The 25,864-nt window shown below is 41.3% G+C and overlaps 1 protein-coding gene across 8 annotated transcripts in view; it reads right to left on the bottom strand.

Annotated features, from left to right (window-relative positions):
* RUFY3 (RUN and FYVE domain containing 3) overlaps nucleotides 1–25,864 on the bottom strand; it is a 76,981-nt gene that overhangs the window by 35,992 nt on the left and 15,125 nt on the right. The window contains exons 1-2 of one of the 8 annotated variants that reach the window (XM_075285172.1): nucleotides 18,458–19,287; nucleotides 10,140–10,193 (exon numbers count right to left, since the gene is read on the bottom strand). The exons of 4 other annotated variants lie outside the window; for them this stretch is intronic. In XM_075285172.1, coding sequence (XP_075141273.1) covers nucleotides 10,140–10,193; nucleotides 18,458–18,635 — 232 coding nt within the window. In that variant the 5' untranslated portion in view covers nucleotides 18,636–19,287. Of the gene's footprint in view, nucleotides 1–10,139; nucleotides 10,210–18,457; nucleotides 19,288–25,864 lie in introns of those variants that run through there. 3 more of the 8 variants (XM_075285128.1, XM_075285164.1, XM_075285136.1) reach the window with 3 other exon arrangements.

Here is a 25,864-nt window from a genome sequence, read left to right as displayed (position 1 = left end):
ACTCATTACAACACCCAAATAGGATGGATCCTGCCCCCTCTATACAGGAGTATCATAGGTGAGAGAATAATTACAGGCCACCAACAGCAGCTCTGGCTCTGGTATTAAGATCAAGGAAGGAAGGGGGGGTTGGGGGTCTTCATAAAGCTAAATCACTGGAACCAGCCAAAACAAGTTAGAGCAGTGCATATAACAAGAAAATGTATTATACAAATATACTGAAGCACCTTAGGGGTGGTTACAGTGTATGGAATGTAGCAACTGATATTTACATGGAGAGTATCGCTTTGACACATGGGGATAGGGTATTCTAGTCAGCCATTGGAGATCAAAAAGATTTCCAGTGTCTTTACTACAGTTATGATGGCGCAGATTTCCACTTCCACTAAAAAAAATGCAGCAGATTTAATCACAGTGACTGATGTTGGATGATAAGTTTGTATAAACTTTACACTAGACAACCTATCAGGTGGTTGATTTTTTTTTTTTTTTGACAGAATGTCACACCCCTTGCGGGTAACCTATGATCCATTGTCAGGCAAGGCAATACCTTGTTGACATTACACAATAAAGGTCAGGTGTAATAATGTCACTCAGCCCCATTTATTACTATAGAGACAGTTGTAATGCCAGACGCAGCTCATACACTTATATGGCGCAGTTTTTGTAAGACAATGTGAATCAACGTCTGTATACGAGCTGCTCCAAAAACCACTCAATTTAGGGAGTCTTTTGCTGCCACGGCTTCCAGGTGAACATTCGGCTGAATTTCCCTGGTAGAAATTTGGCAGAGTTTTTACATTGAGTCTCCCTCAACTAACTGCTGTAAATACGTAACTAGAAGACACAAAGGTTAGAACGTAGACAGCTCGCCATCCATTGCTGCATTTTATGAGATCAACAGTCAGTCTTAACCTGTACTGGTAAGACAAAAACATTGAATGACAATTGGTATGTATACACACTGAGGATCATCGAGAGATACATTACCTGACATCACTCATTTCAGCACCACCACCATTTATCTGTTGCGGTTATGAAACAGATTGTGGTTCTTGGTTCACTCCCATGTAATAATCCTAAGTAGCTAATTACATTCATAAGGAACCTTAGAAATGAAACAGAGCAGTGGTTGTGTCTGAACACACTGCTCTCTTGTCCACAGAATGATAAAAAGGTCTATAGTCATAGCACTTGGTCCAACAAGAAATGCAATATCTTTGACCAGTTTTCTTCCTTAGTCAGGGAAAGCTCATAAAGGAAAAAAAATATGACTGATCTGCTAGAAGTCCTTCTTGGAGGTGTGTGTGCGTGTGTGTGTGTGTGTGTGTGGGGGGGGGGGTGTGCGCTAATAATGGATTGGTTGCTATCCATTATTACAGAGCTGTAATATCTGATACCATATGGGCCCATTCATTTCAATGGGTGTATACCCACATCCATAGCTTTTACAGATTACTGTGGCGGCTGTAGGATTAAGCTGCAAAATATGAAGCAGGTTCTACGCCTGTCTGGTTTTTTTTTTTGTTTTTTTTTTTAAAATGTAGATTGTGAGCCCCACATAGAGCTCACAATGTACATTTTTCCCTATCAGTATGTCTTTTTTTGGGAATATGGGATGGAAATCCATGCAAACACGGGGAGAACATACAAACTCCTTGCAGATGGTTTTTTGCCCTTGGCGGGATTTGAACACCAGGACCCAGCGCTGCAAGGCTGCAGTGCTAACCACTGAGCCACCGTGTGGCCCCTTACGCCTGTCTGTTTCTGAAGCTTGCTCCATGTATCCTAATCACTGGGTCTGGGGAAAAAAAAAAAAAAAAAAAAAAAAAAGACTACATACGGTAGTCCATGTGGGTATAGGCCCATCCCGCTTTCCACAAACCTGCATACTAGTTGTGTACATGGTTCCTTACTCTAATTTACGCTAGGTTCACACCTGCATTCGGCACTCCGTTCTGTGGTTTCTGTCTTCTGCATGCAAGAAGATGGAAACCACAGACTGGGTCCGGCCGTGAGCGGTGGTGACCGTTTTATGCTCTCCGCCGCGAAACAGTTTTTTTAAATCCGGACACAGAGTACTGCATGTCCGACTCTGTGACCGGATTAAAAAACCCGGTTTCACGGCAGAGAGCATAAAACGCTCACCGCCAGACAGCTTTCTCACCCATTCAAATGAATGGGTGAGAAAGAGTCCTGCAGGTTTCCGTCTCCTGCCTCTGTTTTGTGCAGGAAACAGAAACCTGAAGTACGGAGTGCCAGGCGCAGATGAGAACGAGCCCTTACTTGTTTTTTTTCTTCCAAAAAACAGAGTCACACTGGTCTTGTATCTGTTACAGAGCAGCAATATACATAATGGGGACAATTATTAAGACTGCCTTTTTTTGTATGCCAGCTTTAGTCCATTCCCCATTGGCACTAACTGCACATCCAGCCTTGTAATAATTCGGGCGCATTCCTCTGCACTAGAACTCTAACTACCACTTATATAACCATGGCACTCCAAATATGGTGCAATGATAAAGCAGGTTTATATTAATCCAGCAAATGAAACATAATTGCCCAGCGTTTCAACCCAACCTGGGACTTTCTTGGAATCTCATGATATGTTTAGAGAGGGCTGGAGAAAGTTGGCTAATTGTTAAAGTTCATTTGAAGGATTAATAAAAATACTCACTATCACTGCATCATGCCGTATTTGGTGTGCCATAGTTGTTCATATGAGTGAAAATCTAGCCAATTGGTAAATAACTCCCAGATAACAGTTTTTCTGGTATGAGCAATACTAAATTTGTAAGGCAATGTGCCTCCACCTTGGTCCGGCTAAGACTCCACCCTGCTCTATCCACTTTCATAAAAAGTGGTGAGCCGAGTGTAAGACAATAATGGCACATCTTTGACACAAAAAAGGATGTGTGCATCACAATTACTTCCAGCTATGCAGTTTTCTAGCTTGTAGGGAATAATAAATTCCCCCTCAGATGTAAACAGATTTGCGGATTGTTTTTTTCTAGTATTGTACTATCTCTTTAAATGACTTGTGAAAGAAGTTTAACTTTATGACCTGATGATAAAGCATGATAAGTACAGGACAATTTGCTGATGTTCACTGTAACCCAATACCAAATGACAAGTACACTTTCTTGGCCAGAGAGTCCACCACAAATAATACCATTTGGTTGTTTCCAGCGAGCTGCCATGTGCACTGGTGAGCTCTGTGTGACCATGTATTACGATGTCCCCTACTCATTTTGTCACAAATGCCAAAGTTCAAGCATGCTAAACTAAGCTGAGTGAATATCAAGTGAAGCAGAACAGCTCGGTATTGAATTCACGTTGCTCACATGGTTATGGACCAGTAAACATTCCTTTATGCAAACATCACATGGGGTATAGATATAATAGCTGCAAAGTAAACAGGAAAAAGCTCTATACTTCAGGTGATGACGTAAAATTAATTTGGAAAATATTTTACAAGTCACATTTCCATATGGATATTCCCATTTGTTATTCCTATTCCTCTCTCCTTTTTCACAAAAATTCTTCTACGTTTTACAGTGGATTTTCTACCATTAACCATGATCTTTTAAAAGATGTACAATGTACAGATCACCCAACATAGCTACTCAAACCCTGACAAAGCTCTCAGAACGATCAGGATAAAGTTGTTGCACTAAAATAATAATATCAACCCTTTTATAACATCAGATTGTGAAAAGGGAATCTAAAATGGCATAAACATAAGCACAAAGGTTAAATCATAACTGACTTTGTAATAAACATGTTATTAAGCATGCACAGTCATAGTTGGCTAAAAGGCCTTTATTTATGATTCACTTAGAGTATGTTCACACTTCAATGGGAGCCGCTCTCTTTTTTCTTCCGCTAGCTAGTAGCCAAAAAAAGAAGCGACATGCCATATCTTGCCGTGGATTACGCAGCTTGAGACTCACTTCTATTTAGGCCTATTCATTTGGGCCTAATCAGGAGCGGGATGCCACGTCAAAAAACCACACAATTTGGTTATAAACTTAGTCCCTACAATTCTACAATTTCCAAATATGTATTTTATTCAGATTTGGAGTGTAAAAAAAAACAAACAGGTAGTCTTTAATAGCAGTATGGAGACTATGCTGAAGAAGACAGCTACTTACTAATGGGAACAGTAGGGGAGCATTATTACTACTGGGAGCACTAGGGAGGAACGCTTGTACTAATGGGACACTCTGGGGTAGGATTGTTACTAAGTCAGGCAATCTGGGAATCATTACTACTGCTGGCACCATTACTATTGTAGAACCCTGCACAGCAAATTTTGGTGGGAAGTATAGCTACACACATTCAGTAACAGGAGAGTGACCATGAGGTAACTGTCGTGTATTCTCTTTGACTGCACTTTACCACTGCTGAAATATCCTGCATAGTGTGCAGTGCTGGGATGGGGGATTTCAGCAAATGTACATGCATAAAATCATACTAAGGTCTCATGCACACGATGTGTGACAGACGTCCAGACGTCAGTGGGTACATACATAAAAAATACCAAAGTTTATGAATTTTTTTATTGGACAGTTAAAAATGGATGAAAAATGGGCATTAAAAACAGACTGTCAATCACAAAATGAATGAAAAATGTGTGAATCAATGATAAATGTTTTTCATTGTTCATGCACTTGAGGCCTAAAGGATATGTTCACACTGTTTTTTGTTGCGGATTTTTGGAGGTGCTTTGCCGCCTTGAAATCAGCACCAAAACATATCAAACCTGCCTCATCTAATTTTAAAGGGAGACAGATTTTTTTTTTTTTTTTGGAGATTTTCTTTTCTGCTAGGTAAAAAAAAAAAAAAAAAAAAAAAAAAAAAAAAAAAGTATCATGTCCTACATTCACAGAGTTAGAGCTGAAAAAAATCTATGTGAAGCAGAAAAAATGCCAAAACCAAATATGATTAAGATTCAGCTACAGATTAAGTTTCTGCAAACATACCATATATTTGTCTTCACATACAACATTAATCCATGTGTTTGTCGCCAAATCAACTCCATTGATATAATTGGAATCATCATTAATGTCGATTGTTAATTTTTGTTAAATATTTGGCATTTAAGGAAACACTGGACAAACACATTGTACCATATGACTGTCACTCTGAAAATATTATAGTGAGTAGCCAATACAAGGCTCACCTAAAGTGCACCTCCAAATAAAAAAAAACTTTTCATAAATCAATAATACAATATAAGAAATGTTATAATTTATATTTTATTAAGGATATCTGACTCCTCTATTTTTAAAGGGGCTCTATCACTGGGAAAAGTCATTTTTATCTAATCAGATCCTTGCATAGGCTTTAGAAAGGCTATTCCACACTTACCTTTAGTATGTAGATTGCCTCAGTGGTGTCTGAATAAGTCCGTTTTTATTTATATGCTAATGAGCCTCCAGCCAGCTCAGGAAGTTCCCAGCAGCCTCCTCTATCCTATTATCTTCTATGTGTGTGAAGCAAACAGGAAGCTGAGTCATCATCATCATCATCATCAGCAGTCTCCCATAGAAAACAGCAGAGAGAGGTGTGCACCATCTATCGTGCACTAGTCTAATTAGCATATGAACATAAATGGACTTATTCAGAAACCACTGAGGCAATCTACATACAGTGTTCGCCAAAAAAAGGCATAAAATATAACTTTTATTATTAATTTAGTAAAATATTACCCCGGGTATCAGACAATTAAATAAAATAAATAAACTCTATACCCTACATTCTATTGAGTAAGAGATACTGGGTATTAATCCTAAGAGGTGAAGATTGTTGTCTCATTTATTTTTCCCACCTGTTCACCCAGAAAACAAAAGTAATCTTCAAGATATATCTAACTCCTTATACCAACGATGATAGGGTATATATTTTGCTAAACTGGAAGAAATTGTATAATCCCCAATTTAGCAACCAATAAACAGATGTCTTTACTAATATCTAAAAGAAGACAGTTTCCATACAATGCTGTCCATATATGGTGGAAGTGGATTTTAATATGGCTAGCTTAGTAGCACATACTCCTTTGTTGACCCATTCCTCCAATTAAATATTTAGTCAAAGTGATAGCTAAAAGTAATTGCTAGCGGAGATCCTATATAAAAATAGATCTAGGTCTCCGTTCACATTTAACAGTCCTGTCTCAACGCGTTTCTCTCCTCTACTAAGGAGTTCATCAGGAGACTAAATGACTACTAGAGTCCGCAGACCCTCTGTTTCGTCTACAGACATATAGGTATACCGCGCCTTTCAATAATCTCTCACAAGACACGGCACCCTCATAGGTTTTTTACGAGCATAATAGTTCACTTCCTCAATATTTAAGATGGGCAGTTAAAACCACCGTTCCCCGTGCCTTGATGGTAGGCACAGGTACAGAGATGAAAGCTGAAGGCATCACGGCATTGTACATCCCTTTATACCCGGGACGTAAGGGTCTACTCACCCGGCCTTTCGCGCGCATCGCTCCAGAGTGGGGGCGTGTCTCCCGGAACTCCCGCGAGAGCCGCTCCCACCCTTTGATTGGATTACACGCGCGAGGCTCGGTTGTTATGGTGATGGTGACGCTACCAGCTCACCGTTCATGATCGGAGAGTGTTATTCTTTCAGGACATCCAGAGTCAGGTAGATATCATCATGATGTTCCCCTTGTCACATCCTCTACCCTCAAAGTCGATAGTTTGCAGTAATTCACAGCAACCCTGAATCAAATATATACATGTTTTACAGGGATGCGTTTTTTTACACCAAAAACGCACCATATGAATCCATACCAAGATAATAATGATGAAGGTGCGTTTTTCACGTAAAACGTGATACAGCAGGATGCACCATGGTTCTATAAATATCAATATCTTTTTAATAAGAACCATAATCCATAGATGCATAAATATATAGAGAAAAATATGTTCCATAATCATTTGGACCTATGACTGTCCAACCTCATCATCAATATATATAAATGCCATCCCAAAGGTGCATAGCCCAGAGATATCATTCCCTGACTATCAATATATTCCCTAACTATCAATCTATATATACAATACTCTACCCTCTGGAGGTACCTCTCAAACCCAATCAGATTTTGAATCCAACTCATCAAATTTAATCATGTTTCTCAAAACGTAGGAACTGCTCTGAGACGGGAGAATTTAACGTAAAAGCTTTAGATCTATGCGAACGTTTTAGGCAGAGGGGATATCCTGAGGAAACAATAAAAACGGCTTTTAATCATGCCGCGAAATGTGACCGCAAGGAGCTACTAGTTCCTAGAAGGAGGCAGGAGGAAGGGAGATCTATAAGGTTGATTGGAACGTATGATAACAGGCATCAAAACGTTAGGGGCATTATCAACAACTATTGGAAAATTTTGCAATTAGATATTGACATCATTAACGAGATCACCCCAAATCCCTCTATAACCTTCAGAAGGGGTAGGAATTTGAAAGACCACCTAGTACATAGTCACCTGGAGCCAGCGAAGGGGAATAACACTTGGTTGGATAAATCAACTCCCAAAGGGATGTTTAAATGTGGGGGATGTAAAGCATGCCAATATGTAAAAAAATGTGACTGTTTCCAGAGTGCCAAAACTGGTATCTCATATAAGATAAAAGATTACATCAACTGCAGGAGCAGTGGGGTAATTTATTTGGTTACATGTCGCTGTGGAAAGAACTATGTAGGAAAGACCATAAGAGAACTAAGACGCAGAATCTTAGAGCATGTGGGGTATGTGAATCGGAAAGAGGATCAACCCATAAGTAGACACCTTTGGGAGGAACATAATGGCGATTTAAAATTTCTGACATTCCAAGGGATAGAGATAGTTAGACCCTCTATACGTAGAGGTGACTTGGATAGAAAATTGTTACAACAAGAGGCGAAGTGGACTTACAAATTAAAAAGTATGAAACCGGACGGTTTGAATGAAATTATCTCTTTTACATCTTTTATCTAAATAATTCCTGTATAGGGGAGTTTTTGATGTCAATTCCTTTCTTTTGAGAATGCGACTGTGTTAGTTTGGGGGTGGGTCTTTATGACGTGTACAATCAGATCGTTTACCGATATTGTACCATAAATAATAAAAAAAAGTTTTTAGACCACCATACCAACATATTATGGGTTAGTAATAGGAGTTTTGAGAAACATGATTAAATTTGATGAGTTGGATTCAAAATCTGATTGGGTTTGAGAGGTACCTCCAGAGGGTAGAGTACTGTATATATAGATTGATAGTTAGGGAATATATTGATAGTCAGGGAATGATATCTCTGGGCTATGCACCTTTGGGATGGCATTTATATATATTGATGATGAGGTTGGACAGTCATAGGTCCAAATGATTATGGAACATATTTTTCTCTATATATTTATGCATCTATGGATTATGGTTCTTATTAAAAAGATATTGATATTTATAGAACCATGGTGCATCCTGCTGTATCACGTTTTACGTGAAAAACGCACCTTCATCATTATTATCTTGGTATGGATTCATATGGTGCGTTTTTGGTGTAAAAAACCGCATCCCTGTAAAACATGTATATATTTGATTCAGGGTTGCTGTGAATTACTGCAAACTATCGACTTTGAGGGTAGAGGATGTGACAAGGGGAACATCATGATGATATCTACCTGACTCTGGATGTCCTGAAAGAATAACACTCTCCGATCATGAACGGTGAGCTGGTAGCGTCACCATCACCATAACAACCGAGCCTCGCGCGTGTAATCCAATCAAAGGGTGGGAGCGGCTCTCGCGGGAGTTCCGGGAGACACGCCCCCACTCTGGAGCGATGCGCGCGAAAGGCCGGGTGAGTAGACCCTTACGTCCCGGGTATAAAGGGATGTACAATGCCGTGATGCCTTCAGCTTTCATCTCTGTACCTGTGCCTACCATCAAGGCACGGGGAACGGTGGTTTTAACTGCCCATCTTAAATATTGAGGAAGTGAACTATTATGCTCGTAAAAAACCTATGAGGGTGCCGTGTCTTGTGAGAGATTATTGAAAGGCGCGGTATACCTATATGTCTGTAGACGAAACAGAGGGTCTGCGGACTCTAGTAGTCATTTAGTCTCCTGATGAACTCCTTAGTAGAGAAGAGAAACGCGTTGAGACAGGACTGTTAAATGTGAACGGAGACCTAGATCTATTTTTATATAGGATCTCCGCTAGCAATTACTTTTAGCTATCACTTTGACTAAATATTTAATTGGAGGAATGGGTCAACAAAGGAGTATGTGCTACTAAGCTAGCCATATTAAAATCCACTTCCACCATATATGGACAGCATTGTATGGAAACTGTCTTCTTTTAGATATCAGTAAAGACATCTGTTTATTGGTTGCTAAATTGGGGATTATACAATTTCTTCCAGTTTAGCAAAATATATACCCTATCATCGTTGGTATAAGGAGTTAGATATATCTTGAAGATTAATTTTGTTTTCTGGGTGAACAGGTGGGAAAAATAAATGAGACAACAATCTTCACCTCTTAGGATTAATACCCAGTATCTCTAACTCAATAGAATGTAGGGTATAGAGTTTATTTATTTTATTTAATTGTCTGATACCCGGGGTAATATTTTACTAAATTAATAATAAAAGTTATATTTTATGCCTTTTTTTGGAGAACACAGTTTGAAAATTGGTTGATTCAAGTGGAAGTTTTGTTAAGCAATCTACATACAAAAGGTATGTGTGAAATAGACTTTCTAAAGGCTATGCAAAGGTGTGATTAGTTAAAAATGACTTTTCCTAGTGATAGAGCCCCTTTAAGGTTGCTCTCATTGTCCTTATCTTCACTCCATTTGTCTGTATGGAATCAAGTTCAGTACTCAGCTCACACAAAGAAGTCTATGGAGAATGGAGGAGTGGCATAGTACATTGCAAGGCATCTTATATTCACTCGTACTATTCATTTTTGAAAAGTTATTTTGTGAGATATCTTGTGGAATTATAGTTTTATAATGTCTCCTATGCTATCTCTTCTACAGCTTGTAAAACAAAAAATAAAAAGGAAAACCATCAAAAGAAAGGATGTACAGCAAAGCAAGTGTCTAAAGGAAGCATCTGTCACTGTGGCGAGAACGCACCTTCTGGATCATGACGCATTTTCTCCACCAACTCTGTCAAATCCTCCCAAGAGTCTTTGCAAATAGCAAACATAAAAATGAAGGAAAAGAAACAAGCAATAACGTCATGTCATTCATGTAACAAATTCATAGCTGCTACGCTATTCTAGTTATTTCTATTGAGATCACATGAAAATTAAACCAGAAATTTGAAACAGTTTAGTCAGCAGACCAGTACAAAATATCATTTTTCCACAAATATCACAGCAATGTTACAACCACTCCGCTGTTGTGAGAAAATGTATGAAGGCCCATATAGGGTGACTGTTACAGAAATGCATCGGATATCGATAGCTTGTGCAAACACATGTGACAAGTGTACAAATGGTACAGTTCATGAAGAAAAAAGAAAAATTATAAATATATAATATAATATATATAGATAGAGCAATTTCTTGTTTAAAATTAAAATCTATACATGTAAAAGACACAATGTCCCAGATGTGAGCAATTTCCAGAGGACATTACATAGACATAACTTACTATTACCTACCAACTATCAGCCATAAAAACTTAAAACAGTTTGGTATTTTAACAGATTCCACTGCTTGGAAACATTATTGTTGTGTGCAAGACCCATTTCAGATGGTCACAATACATGTGCATACATATTCAATGGAGGCTAAATGAACATAGATCACTAGATCCCAGGATAAGCAGATCTGCGTGTGGCCAGGCTGCTGGAATTGAAACATGAACGTTACATTGCAGCTACATTACACATCACTAGTTCACATGTGAACTGCCCGCGCGGGTTTTGACACCGAGAGAGCCGCGGCAAGCCGCGTCTCTCTCTGGTCAAAACCCGCCTGCTGCGACCATCGCGGCTTTCCCCTCCGCTGTTGGCTCAAATGAATGAGCCGACATAGGAGGGTGCTGCCGCTGGGCGGAAGCCACGCAGTTTCCACCTGAAGAAAGGACATGTCGCTTCTTTTCTCCGCTAGCAGCAGCCCGCTGCTAGCGGAGAAAAGAAGCCCGGTGGTCTGCATAGACCACCATTGTAAAGGGGAGGTTTTTGACACGAAATCAAAAACCTCCCCTGTGCTCACGTGTGAACGAGCCCTTTAAGGGAGCCTTCTCACGGAGTAAACGCTTCGCTCATTCTGAACGTAATGGCTAGTTCACATGGGGCCAATGGAGCGGATTTTGAGGCGAAATACGCTGTCAAAATCCGTATATGAGCCCTATGTGAACTGCTAGCGTTCGATTTTCTGCTATCAGTTTTTTGCTGCTAGCAGGAAAAAGAAGCGACATGACCTTTCTTCAGGCGTTTTCCACCTGAGAAAAGCAATAGAAGTGAATGGGAGGCGAAAAACGCCTAGCGTTTTATTGCAAAAAACCGCGACCGAAAACGTGTGAAGGCTCCCTAAAACCTTCTTAACTAGCATAAAATAATAATTTCCCAAGAAAGAACAGACGTAGTGCAAGCTGTAATATTACAGAGCTATAATATTATAGTAATATTGTCCTCAAAGAAAAATTCGGTACATTTATTCCATTCATGATAGTAACAAAAAATAAATGATTACAATGGGCGTATTATCTTAGTGAGACAACATCTGTACCATCCTCGGTTTCAATCTTACTAGGCAATGGCTTGTGAATTTCCCATGAGACACTAGATCCATTCTCCTGTCATCATGTATGTGCTGTATCACTTTAAAGCCTTGCTACTGGTTTAAACCACTTCTGGGAATAAAAGGCAATCTCTGAGCAGAGCAAGGCAAGGGTAATATACACATGGCATGTTCCTGGGGGCTGTGCAGGGATTAAAAACATTAGCATTCTGTAGGCATATGTGCATAGTGAAGAACTGGCTTGGCTTGCTGCTAGAGCATAATCGCTTCGTACAAGAAGACATCCCTTAGCTAGTTCAAGATTAAATACAAAAAAAAAAAAAAAAAAAACCTCTACAATTTCCCTACATACAGAAAAAAAATCTTTATTTTATGTTTATTTTATATTTAAGAGATTTAACTGTAATATTTCACAAAAATGAGCCTTTAAGTGGTTTCCCAGAATATGCTTTTTGTAAACACTACTTACCCATTGAATCTGTATACTGTGCCGCAGCTGATCATGTGCCAAGAACCCGATCACTATACACACAGGCATCACAGCTGAGCCCAATAACTGGCTGCAGTGGTCACTTGCATGGTTTGAATGTGTTGCGGCAAGTCAAAGATCGTTGGGTACCAATGACATTAGGAACCAGGGATTCCTAAGCCAGTCTCCCAGGCCTACACTTGCCAATTCTCAATGTCTATATGTTCCTTGCCTGGTCAGATCACAGTAGTTGTAATCTGACTACTACCAGCAATAAAGCTAGCTGGGAATTCAGAGTTCTGTTGAACTGATGGCTTGGCGACGCTGGTTGGGGTTGTGTTTAACCCATTCCCACCAGTGGAATGTTTCAGTTTTTGTTTTTGACTCCCATCTCCCAAACCAAATAACTTTTTAGGTTCCTGTTGACAGAGCCATATGTCTTAATGTTTGCATATGGGCTTAATCAGTGGCGTAACTAGGAATGGCGGGGCCCCGTGGCGAACTTTTGACATGGGGCCCCCCCTCCCCAAACCGATGCCGAAGACCTCGACTGACCCCCTCCTCCGCACTCTATTATGTCCCTTAGTAAGCCCTGCACACAGTATTATCCCCAATAGTGTCCCCTGCACACACAGTATTAACCCCTATAGTGTCCAATGCACACAGTATTAACCCCTATAGTGTCCCCTGCACACAGTATTATCCCCCATAGTGTCCCCTGCACACACAGTATTTACCCCTAGTGTCCCCTGCACACACAGTATTATTAACCCCTATAGTGTCCAATGCACACACAGTATTAACCCCTATAGTGTCCCCTGCACACACAGTATTATTAACCCCTATAGTGTCCAATGCACACACAGTATTAACCCCTATAGTGTCCAATGCACACACAGTATTAACCCCTATAGTGTCCAATGCACACTGTATTATTAACCCCTATAGTGTCCAATGTACACACAGTATTAACCCCTATAGTGCCCCTGCACACACAGTATTAACCCCTATAGTGTCCCCTACACACAGTATTAACCCCTATAGTGTCCCCTGCACACAGTATTATCCCCCATAGTGTCCCCATATGTCCCACTGTGGACACCTATAAACATTTATTATACTCTGGGGTCTGAAAAGACCCCAGAGTATAATAATCGGAGACCCGGGGGATTAAAACCATTAAAAGAACAGAGACAGTTGCTTACCTGTTCCTGTCGGCTGTCCTGTCCGCTCTTGTCCAGCTTTAATGACGTCAGACGTCACATGACCCGGGAAGCTGGCCTGGGTCATGTGACGTCAGACACGAATGACGGAGGCCTGGCAGGATCGCGGAGAGGTAAGTAACACTGTTTTTTATGTTACCTTACCCCTCCCGGTGCGCCGATCATTATACTCAGGGGTCTGCAAAGACCCCCGAGTATAATGATAGCCTCTGTGGGCCCCGCAGTGTCACTTGCCGATCCCGGCCCAGCCAGGATCGGCAAGTGAATGGGGCCCGTAACGGACTTTAAAAAAAAACAAAAAAAAACGCAGCGGTAGCGGCTGTCACCGGGCCCCCTAATGGCCCGGGCCCTGTGGCAGCTGCTACTGCTGCTACCACGGTAGTTACGCCCCTGGGCTTAATGTTTGCAGAACAAATTGTTTTTCATAATGGTACCATTTATTACTCTGTGAAATATACTGGGGGGGAAAAAAAAAAAAAATCAGAATGGGGTGGAATTTGAGAAAAAAAGTGCATTTAACGACTTTCTTGCATGCTTAGTTTTTATGGCGTTCACTCTGCAGCCAAAATGAAATATCGCCTGAATCCTATGTTTCAGTACAATTCTGGGAATACCAAATTCATATAGTTTTATATACATTTGAATCCCTTAACAAAATCTTTGCAAAAAATACCCCCAAAAACATTTTTCTATAAGTCACCATATTCTGACACCCTTAACTTTAATATTTCTATTTCCATTCAGTTTTGTAGCCCAAGCATTTTCAGACACAGGGATATCTAATGTGTATGTGTTGCACAGTAATTATTCGACGTGACATTTTTTTTAATTTTTTTTTTTTTTTTTTTAATTGCTGCACTTAGACCCCCTAGGGGTCTTAAACCCCCAGGGACTCCAATCATTAATGTAATGCTTTACAATGCTAATGCACTGTAAGATATTGGTACTTCTATTGCAGGCTGCATAGAGCAGCCTGTAATAGAAAGTAATGACAGGCCTGGTAGCCTTCAAAAGGCTTCTGGCTGGTATGTTTGCGGGAAGCCAGCCCCAGGCATATTACTGCCACACTGGTTGTCATTTATGAGTGGCTTGGCCCATCAACTCTGCAGCCCTACCGATGCTGATAAAAGGTTGTTTGGCAGCTTCCCTTAAAGGGGTATTCCCATAAGAGGTAACGGACTCTTTATTTCAGTCCTTATCAGCCAAATTCAATTAAAGAGGACCTTTAATCAGATCGGGCACATGCAGTTCTATATACTGCTGGAAAGCTGACAGTGCGCTGAATTCAGCGCACTATCGGCTTTCCCGATCTGTGCCCGGTGTAAAGCGCTATCTGTCCCGGGACCATAGCGCTTTAGTGTCAGAAGGGCGTTTCTGACAGTTAGCCAGGGACGCCCTTCTGCCCAGCAGCGCCTATCGCGCTGTGCTGTGGAGCGGGGAGGAACGCTTCCTCCCTCTGCTCACACAGCTCGTCCATAGAAGAGTATTATCAGGAGCGGGAGGTGGGGAGTTCCTCCCCGCTCACACTGTACAGCACGATAGGCGCTGCTGAGGAGAAGGACGTTCCTGGCTAACTGTCAGAAACGCCCTTCTGACACTAAAGTGCTACGGTCCCGGAACCGATAGCGCTTTACACCGGGCACAGATCGGAAAAGCGATAGTGCGCTGAATTCAGCGCACTGTCAGCTTTCCAGCAGTATATAGAACTGCATGTGCCCGATCTGATGAATGGTCCTCTTTAAGGTGGCTCATAAGTGTTAGAGCTGAAGATAGACAGCACAGTAATCCCGGAGCTCTCACCTCCCCCCTCCCCTATCTGAGGAGCTCTGTTACTTGTCAGACAAACAGCTCAGAGCTGCTGCCGAGCACTCAGCCCCTCCTCCCGCCCTGAGAGCAGGCAGCTACATCACTTGGGAACTGAGCAGATAAGCCCAGTGGCCATAGAAATTGAGTGTAAACAATGAAGTGAATAAATTAAAATAGTAGCCAAACAAAGCAATTTTGATAAAGCAATATATTTAGGAAAAGTCTTAAATCCACACAAACTATCAGTATAGATAGGATCCTTGTTATGGGACAACCCCTTTAATGACTAGGACATAACTAATGAATATCAGGAACTGAATGTTTACGGTCCTGTCAGCGTACAGGATATTGCAAATCTGACTAAATGCAAGAGTGTTGTTTGTGGTGGAATCAGCAAAAAAGTTTAGCAGCTTTATGAGAATGAGGTTTCATCCGCCAGTCTGACAGGAGCAGGGCAAACTAGATTTCTAAGGCTGAGTGCACACGGGTTTTTTTGGTCTGGAAACTGAGGCAGAGGCTGCCTCAGTTTCCATACCAAAAAACGGGTAGCCGCGACTGGATTCCGGTGCAGTCGCTCACTCCGCTCTGGATTAGGCCCAATGAATGGGCTTAGTCAGGGAGGAAGGAGTGTCTATTCTTTTTTCTGGATGCTGGAACAAACGGCTCCTGGAAAAAAGACCTGACCAGCTCCCATTAAAATCTTTTTGGTCAGGATTTTGAGAGTAATATGGCCTCAAAATCCTGTGCAAAATACCCCATGTGAACTCAGCCTAAAAAGGCTCAGGCCGCTTCATAAATAAGGCACACACCACTGTGCAATGATGGAGACCTATGCCAATTAGGAACTGGCATAGATTTCCATTATAGTTCATGCCAGAAATTTGCAAGATACACCAAGACAAAATGCAATGTAAATTGCTATTGATCAATCTGTAAGATCTGGCCATTGTATTTAAGCAATAGAGCTGAAAGACCACAGCAAAAAGTATGAAAAACTAAAATGTGCAAGAAGCTTTGCTACTTAAACATACATTCCAAGATAGATAATGTTTAAATAAAGTATTAACATAAGCAATGTTGTGCAAGACAAGAGACTTGCCCAGCATTAGGATGACATTATTAGTTTAGGCATGGATTCTAATGTGAGTAACATTTAATTAAAGTAAAACTCCCACAAAAATGTATTATCTGGCCTGTGAGAAAGACATGTTGTAAATTGTATCGAAGTAAATTTTCTTTATGGTGGCCGTGTTTGTGAGTTTTCTCAGCCTCAGCTGTGTCATGTGACCATAAGACTCCCCAACTAACACAGTTTACCATGTGTGGACAGGAAGTCAGTTTCTCCATCAATTTTGATGCCAGTCTTATAGGAATGAGTGGAGAAACTGACTTCCTGTCTACACATGAGAAGGCGTGTCAGTTGGGGAGTCTTATTGCTGATCACATGACACACATGAAAAGAGAAGATTACACACAAACACAGCCTCCATTATTACCTTTACTACAATTGACATCATATACCTTTCTCCTAGATCAGAGAATAAAAAGTTATGTGGGAGTTCTACTTTAAACATTTAGCTTGTTTTTAACAATTTCATATAATGTATATCATATATGTTTTTGTTGTGGCTTAAAATAATAATATACAAGAGGCATGGTTATCCAATGTGGACGAAAAGTTGAAAATCAGCTACTGCATGGCATGTGTAATATCGACACACACACATATATACACATATGTACAATACACAGAGATTGCCACGCCTCACAATTGCCTTATATGGAAATTAAAAAAAATAACATCCTTTGTCTTCTTTTAAAGAGAAACGGTCACCTGACTGGAGACACAAATAAGCCCCATAAAGAATAGCTGAAAATCTGGGAAGTGAGGTGTACACCATATGTGCAATACATATGTACTCACTGCTACTGGACATAAGTCTCTGGTATGTCCTTTGTCTAAATAATTCTGAAGTGGCTGCCTTTTATAGTTTTATAATGCTATATCCCCAGCAATATAATGGCGTGGTTGTTTAGCGGCCCTTTTCCCTTTAACTATGAAATTAAAGTGTAACAAATATCAATTACAGTAAGTAGGCAAATTTTTTTTTTTTTTTAAAGTATTGTAAGAATAATAAATAGTAATTAATTATCTGAAGCCATTCAAATAATGCCTAGAAACATGTCCAAAGCATCATCTTGTCCAAGGCAAGGCCCAAAAATTAGACCATCCCTTTGAGTTACTACAAGATACAGCATACATACCTATTCATATACGTCATAAAGGCAATGCATGTCACTGGCCTGTATAAAGTGAGTCTTTATACTTGGTGCCATAATATAACCACTCAGAGTCCCGGAGACTGGTATAAGGGCACTGCTCATGAGAGAGTCAGAATACACTAGGGATTTATAGGCAGACAGCAGATCTCTGTATGCGCTAATGGCCTTTTGTCTACAAACTATTTAGGCAGAATGGTATGAGCCTTACAACAAGGGAGGAGGCAATGTCATTTAACCACTTCACTGCTGTATGCACTAGAAACTCACTGCAACCAGATGGACCGGCCATGCTATTAACTCCATCTGTGCATGCTCAGCTATATAACAGGGATACACGTTCCATTGAAGGCTCTGGCGTATTCCAATGCATCATATTACAAAGGTAATATGAAGGTTACTGATCACAGGGAGAGAGGCTTATCGGAATATTATGTCAATCATAATACCGTTCTATTTACCAAGTAAATAAAAAAACATACAAAATCCAAAACAAGCTGATCATAGTCAACCGAGAACAAAATTAGGCTTTCATTAGTGGATGGATCCTACACATTACATTTTGTGTATACGTAGCAGCAGGCCTGAAGACACGTGACCTTCACAAATCTGTCCCATGTAACAAAAGGCAATTCTCTTGTATATAACAGGAAGCATTTACATGCATTGTATCACTACAAGAAGTGTCCAAGTAATGACTAGCACACCAAATATTACATTCCACAACACAATGCATACAGTCATTTGTAAGGGAAATTACTGCCCCAAGCAAAGGAAATCATTTTAAGCCAAACAGTAATACACATGTAATAATAATTGCTTGTTGACAACAATCATATGCAATACTTGGATGCGATGATAACAATCAAGTATTCCACAGCAGGGAATTATGGGAGGTTGCCATGGCAAAAATTTGACCCATACCTTCAGGATTAGGTTCATGGTCTGGCGTAAGTGAGATGTCATCAAGTTCGCGCAAGCAAAGCCATTCGCCATCCATAGAGACACGAAATTTGCAAAGATAGATGGTCTCCATGGCAGCCTGTGTTATCTTGTCCGTAGTGGGGGTTGGCATGTCGCTTTGAGGAGTGAGAGCCGACATGATGGCTCAGGTGATACAACAGCCACCCAAAAGCAAAACAAAAACAATAACAGCACGAAGAGCGTTTAAGAATCCAAGATGGTTGCACGCAAGTTAGGAAGGCAATGAGCTCAGAGGTAAAGTTGCACAATCAACATGCAGAGAGCCACAGATAGCAAATGGAGCAGGTTTTTTTTGATTCACACCAACACAGAAGGGATGCTTTTTCTTTCTGGTTTGCTGTGGAATCCTGAGAATCGTCTCTGTCTCTGCCTCGTCCGCCCCCCTGCTGCTCTGATGCCTATTATCATGCGTCAAACCTGATTTTTACAGCATACACTTCAGATTCTAAGGTTATTCTTTGTCACAGTCAGTAAGTTAGAGCATGGAAATTCAATGCAGTCGTCCACCAGCACCATAAATGACAATGAAAGGCAATTACAGGAATCCAAGTGGTTCAAAGAGGGCAGCAGGTCTGCACAACCCAGGCACTTGTGATCTTGTAGGATTGGTTCTGCGCAGTAAGTAGGGTGGTGACCAAAATGGCTGACTAATGAAGAGAAGAGAAAATTCACACTCATGTGACCAGAGATGCTAGGAGCGTAAGCAAGTCCCAGGATGCTGTCTGGATGCTGCTGATGTAGGGAGAGCAATTAAAATGTTCTCTCTCCTCCAGCAGCCAACCCCACTGGCTTCTCAGTGACAGCCTTCGCCCTCCCCATCAGCGGCTCCTCCTTGCTTCAGACTCTACTAGCAAACAGGGACTTTCATTTTAAACACAATGAGGCTATTGTTATTAACCCTGTCACCCAGAAGAGCAGGTTAATCCCTGACACACAGCCGAAAACACTGACCGGAAAAGCATCACATGTTGGGACCATAGTAAAGGTTGTTTTTAGAAGCAAAAATGATAACCTTTTATTGTATTATCAAGCAGTAAACTGCAAGGCAAACAATCTGCTTTTCTTCCTATCAATTCATAAATGTATTTTCCACAATTATTCTTAAAATATAAATAAAATCTCATTAATACAAGTACTGTAAAAGACTAATATAATAAAAACAAATATCAAAAAATATAAATACAATATAGCCCTGCACATAAAATGTTCAAATACCATATGTAATAGATACAAACCAACCAGGATAGAAAGCACAGCCCCAACACGGGCGTTACATGTGCATTATTAAAGGAGTATCTGATTGATACACCATTGGGAAAGCATCTATAGAAGACGCATTAGGTCTGTGGTCCCTTACATGGCTGGTTTACATCTATTACTTATCATATTTGGAAATTATTTTGTTACCGTTTTACATTCTTGCCCACATTGTTCTACTGTTTTCTTTACATTTTTCATAGGTTGCTTTACATTGATATAAAGAGTTATATAAAGAGAATAACCACAGTGATTTATTTTAGTGTATTAACTGTTAGGGCTGATTTATACACCAAATTAGGAATGAGAATTACAGTCTGTGTGTAAGCGGTATTTTCTAGCCATACTACAAATCATCTGAACTAAAGTCACAGCATCACACTGATTTATAATGCGCTGAGATTTACAACTACAGTGGCTCTACTGTCCTATACTGACATAATGGAGTGAACACATGACAGTACATGTGAACACAGTCATTTGAATGGGCCCTTAAAGGAATTACCAACTTCTAAAAATTATCTGCAAATACACCCAAAGCAGCGCTAAGTACTCACTGTTCCCTAGTGCACACGTTGCTTGGTGCTCACTGTTATTTACATGCAATGAATCTGTGGACAAACTACAGGTTAAACTACTACACTCTGTGTACCCTTCCCTTTTTCACAGTCCCCTAGAATGAAATTGCAGGAAGGCTGTCAATGCCCATTTGCAAACCCTCTCCCTGGGGCCTATGTTATATCAGGTTTCTTCTTCAGTCTGTATGCTTGACCAGGTATTAAGTCAGTATGAGTGGCTTCAAGTAGCAGATGACATGCCGCTGAGACGTTTGGTTTCCTGGCTGAACTGCTCACAGGGATGGGTAGTGAGCTAATAAACAGAACTTCACAGCTGTGGTCAACGACCTGAAGATAAAATAGATCATGCGTGTCGAATTTAAGGATAAGGCCCCACTGGGCAGAAAAGCAGCGTAAAAAAAAAAAAAAAAAAAAAAAAAAAAAAAGCATAGAAAACGCTACATTTTATGTTGTGGAAAAAACGCACATGTACGTGCGGTTTTCATTGCGTTTTTCAGTTTTGTGCTGCGGAAATTCATATGAGTTTTCTGTTGAGTTTTTCATCGTGTTTTTGCTCGAGTTAGCCTTAGCCTCAACCAAGCAAAACAGTGAGTTTTTGTCTGCGGATTTTGATGCTTTTCTGCGTTTCTCTGCTGAGTTTCCGCAACACATTTATCATCCTGTGTTTTTGCTGCGGTTTTCACACTCTCCATAGAAATTTATCGAGGAAAAACTCAGCGTTTCTGCAACTATAATTGACATGCTGTGTTTTTGAAAAATGCAGCTTTTCCGCAGTGTGGGGCTAGGATTACACAAAATTACCATTTGGCACGTGAAAAAAATAGAAGAAAAATAGGGCACTCACCAGTCAACGGATCTAAAAACAGCAAACTTTTATTTCATCCTTAAAATACAAGGTCAGCCATTTCGACCATCAGGACAGAGAAGATGGAATGATACAAAAAAGAAAAAAGCGACGATCGTTTCGTGCGTCTAGCACTTCGTCAGGCTTACTGTTTTTTTCTGAGCCCATATGCAGTTTTTGCTTTAACCTGCTTATAAAGCAGTTCTGCCTCAGCTGCAGTAGTGCCACTTTTTTGCTCTTTTACATGCATTACACAAAATTACATTCACTATGCTGGTACTGTAAAACGCAGTGTTTTTTTCCGCTGCGTTTCCACAATGCCCAAAAACGCTGCACTTCCACCCATTGGGGCCTTAGCCTAAGCACGATATATATTTGGAAGAGTTTAGTATTGATGTATCTCGTTATTGCCAATATTTATAAAAAAAACCCCAAAAAAACAAAAACTGAATAATCCCTTTAATCCGTTCCTGACGTTTGCCATAGAGTGCAAGATATGGAGCCGGACCTATTCCTGTCCAATTTTGTGGCCCTGCTTCCGCCACTCCTGTTCATTGAATGAATGGGACGGTGGAAGCAAGGCCGATGCACAGGTGGCACACAGATGATATCCATGTGCTGCCCATGCCGTTCATTCACGGCTGATGGATTTCACATGGTCATGTGCAACACAGCTTAGGGACATTTAATGAATCTTCAAATTTGCTTGCAGGAATTTTCTCTCCATATTTTTGGGCGAAAACACAGTGGACCCCATTATAGTCTTAGTAGTTTCCATGGGTAACCTCTTTTAAAGAAGATCGGGTTGCCATTTCTTAGGTCCCCAAACAGATCCAAAGAATGAAAACCCGACCACTAGTGTGAACCAGTGTAACCAAGAAACCAGTAAAATACATTTGACTCATGTAAAACATTAAAGGGGTTGGCCACTTTTAGACAAATATTGACAAACAAATGTACAATAAAAAGATATACAATTTTCCAATATACTTTCTGTATCCATTCCTCACGGTTTTCTAGATCTCGGCTTGTTCTCAGTCATTCTGTTACTTCTAAATGGATAAAACTCTGACCATGGTCATGTGATTTACAGTCCATGGTCATGTGATGAGCGCACAGGTGCACAGCTGATTACCAGGCAGATGGCTGATTACTGTGCTGTGACTGTAACGAGCTGCACCTGTGTGCTCATCACATGACCATGGACCGTAAGTCACATGACCATGGTCAGAGTTTTAGCCTCTAGAAGTAACAGAATGAATGAAAGCAAGCCGAAATCTAGAAAACCGTGAGGAATTGATACAGAAAGTATATTGGAAAATTGTATATCTTTTATTGTACATTTGTTTGTCAATATTGGTCTGAAGGTGGCCAACCCCTTTAAATGAACAAAAGCTATATAGCTGCAGATGTGAGGATATGCGCAAGATGGCAGTGTCACTATTCAGATGATTTCATGTTAATAATCAAAGCAATTGATTCAATCACTAACATTTTATATTTAAAAGTTTTAAAGGCAGTGCCGCACCTCCCATGAGGCGACCTGAAGCGAGCGCTTCAGGCGGCACTATGCCAGGGCCTCAGGGAGGGCGGCATTTTTGCTAACCTAAGCCAGTCCAGGACAAGCTGTCCTGGACTGGCTTATCACCGAGCGGTGCTTTGGGGAGGCCACTGGAGCAGCGCTGCTCCGGCAGCCTCCCCTCACGCTCAGGCAGAGAGCAGGCAGTCTCCGGGCCTACTCTCTGCCGGCGAACGGGGCTAAGCCCCGCCCCTTCACTCGGCCATGCCCCCGGTCCGCCCCCTCCTCCCAGCAGGGGGGGGGGCGGCTTTCTGCAGTTAGCTCGGGCGGCGAAAGGGGAAGGTTCACCCCTGTTTAAAGGGATCCTATCATTGGATACCCTTTGTTCTCAATAACACGTTGGAATAGCCTTAAGAAAGGCTCCTACCTTTAGAGGTCTTCTCCGCACCGCCATTCAGTAAAAAGGCGGATTTTCTTTGGTATGCAAATGACTTCTCTTCCAGCACTGGGGGCGGGCGCAGGCCACAAGAAAATGGCCACTTACACAGCTTACAATGTAAGCGGCCATTTTCTTGTGGCCCAGGCATGCGCAGTCGGCTCTGCCTGAGGCCCAGATAATTGAAAACCCAGGACGGAAGAAGATGCGCAGAGAGGTGGGTTTCTGAAAAAGATGGATGCGGCGCTGGAGAATTCTCTCGCAGCATTGGGGACGCCCTCAGTGCTGCGAGAGAAGTCATTTGCATACTGAAGAAACCCCAGTTTTCTACCGAACGGCAGCGCACAGAAGACATCTAAAGGTAGGAGACGAATAGCCTTTCTTAAGGCTCCTCCGACGTGTTAGAGAAAAAAAAGGGTATCCAATGATAGGATCCCTTTAATGCTCCTAATAGCCCAAAATCCAGGAGTCATCATCATCCCATAGGGTCATGCAAGTACTAATATCCCCTAAGTGGGATATCTCCCTTCCTTGTTTTTTGGGTTTCTTGTCCTGCTTATGTATTGTGTTACATCACATCATAGGAGATATTATTGGCAATTACTGTTGAGTTTAATATACCATTATTTATTGTCCGCTGATGAACTGCATTGATTTCTGTAGAGAAAAGTGTAAGGATCTTTTTGGAAAACCTTTTATCCCTGAAGTGACTTGTTATGATGTTATCATTAGAAATACCTCAAAGGCATTCAGGACATGATGGTTAATGTACAACTTTTATGATGTTAAACTTTGCTGAAACATTTGTCTGATACATACTACAACCTAACCCCTCTAGAAACAGCAAAACAATCGTTCAAGAAATAAAGTGATCGCCTGGATACCACCATTTCCACCAAATACCAGAAAATCCCCCTAACCTCTTTTTTATCCAGTGTGCAGCACACTTTCAGCCACATATTCAGCACCAAGGGCATTTATTATTGCCTAATAGGGGAGAGTTCACACTACTGTTTTGAATGTCCATCGCTTTCATCCGCCATTGAAGGATGAGGGCAAGTGACTTTTACAGCAATATAGTGATGTACTGACTCGAATGTAAACAATATGATGGAAGCTTTCTTCTGTCAGGATTGTTTACTTTTTTTGTAACGGAAGGGGAAAAAAAGTAAAAAATAAGAAAGCTTCATTTTTTTTCTTATTAAACATGAGAGTGAATTAAGATGGACAACAGTCAAAAGGTGCTCCATCTGCATTCTACAAATAATGTCCAATGCTCTTATTCTATGGCACCCACGTATTTTCTTTTATAGCCCTTCTGCATAAACATAGCATTTTGGATAGCCAATCTACCATTTGGCTGACCTCAGCCCTTTTCTGACTACTCTCTTGCCTGTCCCCTGGTGCTTAGAACTGGCTTCCCTTAGCCCTTGCAGGTAGTCGCCTGGTGGTCTCCCTAAAACAAAGTCCAGATTTCCATATGGGGGTTAAAGGGTGAAACCTGGGTGGCTACAAAGACAACGTCAAACCATAAAAGTGAAACCAGTTAGGTGGCACAGTGACTCCACACCCACTCAGTGTATCAGTTGTGCATGCATATTAAACCTTGTATCAGAGTGTGATCTTATGGAAGATTTACTGTGGGAAACAACGTGAACAGACCCTAAAAACATACACGCTGCCCAGTACTGTTGTAAAAGGCACACCATTATATAAGATAATCCTTTAATAGTCCCACCTTGGGGAAATTTCAGCGTGTTACAGCAGCATAGTAATACAGATACAGGATAATACAGAGTAATATGTTACAGACGTAGACACAGATAAGCTGAGAAGAGAAGATATACTAGGAGTCCATGGCAGCTAAGGAAAAACAGAAGAGAAAGAGGAAGACCTCATGGTCATCCTCATAATCATTAGTTCTCTGTGCGGAGAGCTCTTCGTTTGGTCTGATGTAGATTATACAGCCTGGTCGCGGTTGGAAGGAAGGACCTGCGATAGCGCTCCTTCTCACACTTGGGGTGAAGCAGACGGTCGCTTACAGTGCTGCCAAATCCCATCAGGGTCCCATACATGGGGTGGGATTTGTTCCCCCGCATGGAGGTCACCACAGACAGTATCCTTCTGTCACCCACCACCTGTACTGGGTCCAAGGGGCTCCCCAGGACAGAGCTGGCCCTCCTGATCAGCCTGTCAAGTCTATTTCTGTCCCTGGTTGATATACTGCTTCCCCAGCAGGCCACACCGAAAAAGATGGCTGAGGCAACCACAGAGTTGAAGAAGGCCCTAAGAAGTGTCCCCTGGACTCCGAAGGCCCTCAGCCTCCTGAGCAGGTAGAGTCTGCTGTGGCCCTTTCTGTGCAGCGCCTCCAGGTGATCAGCCCAGTCTAGTTTATTGAGGAGCACGCCCAGGTACTTATAGGTCCTGACTATCTCAATACATGTTCCTTGGATCTCCACCGGGGTCGGAGCACCTCTCCGTTTACTAAAGTCCACCACCATCTCCTTGGTCTTCCCAGCATTAATCCTGAGCTGGTTCTGCTGGCACCATTCAACAAAATCCCGGTTTAAGTCTCTGTATTCCCTATCATCGCCATCAGTGATAAGGCCGACTATAGCAGAGTCATCGGAGTACTTCTGTAAGTAACAGCTGGATGAGTTGTGCCTGAAGTCAGCAGTGTACAGTGTGAAGAGGAATGGGGCAAGAACTGTAC

The sequence above is a fragment of the Leptodactylus fuscus genome, chromosome 1 (assembly GCF_031893055.1).
Source record: "Leptodactylus fuscus isolate aLepFus1 chromosome 1, aLepFus1.hap2, whole genome shotgun sequence".
Classification (NCBI taxonomy): domain Eukaryota; kingdom Metazoa; phylum Chordata; class Amphibia; order Anura; family Leptodactylidae; genus Leptodactylus; species Leptodactylus fuscus.
This window is presented reverse-complemented; position numbering and strand designations above follow the sequence as displayed.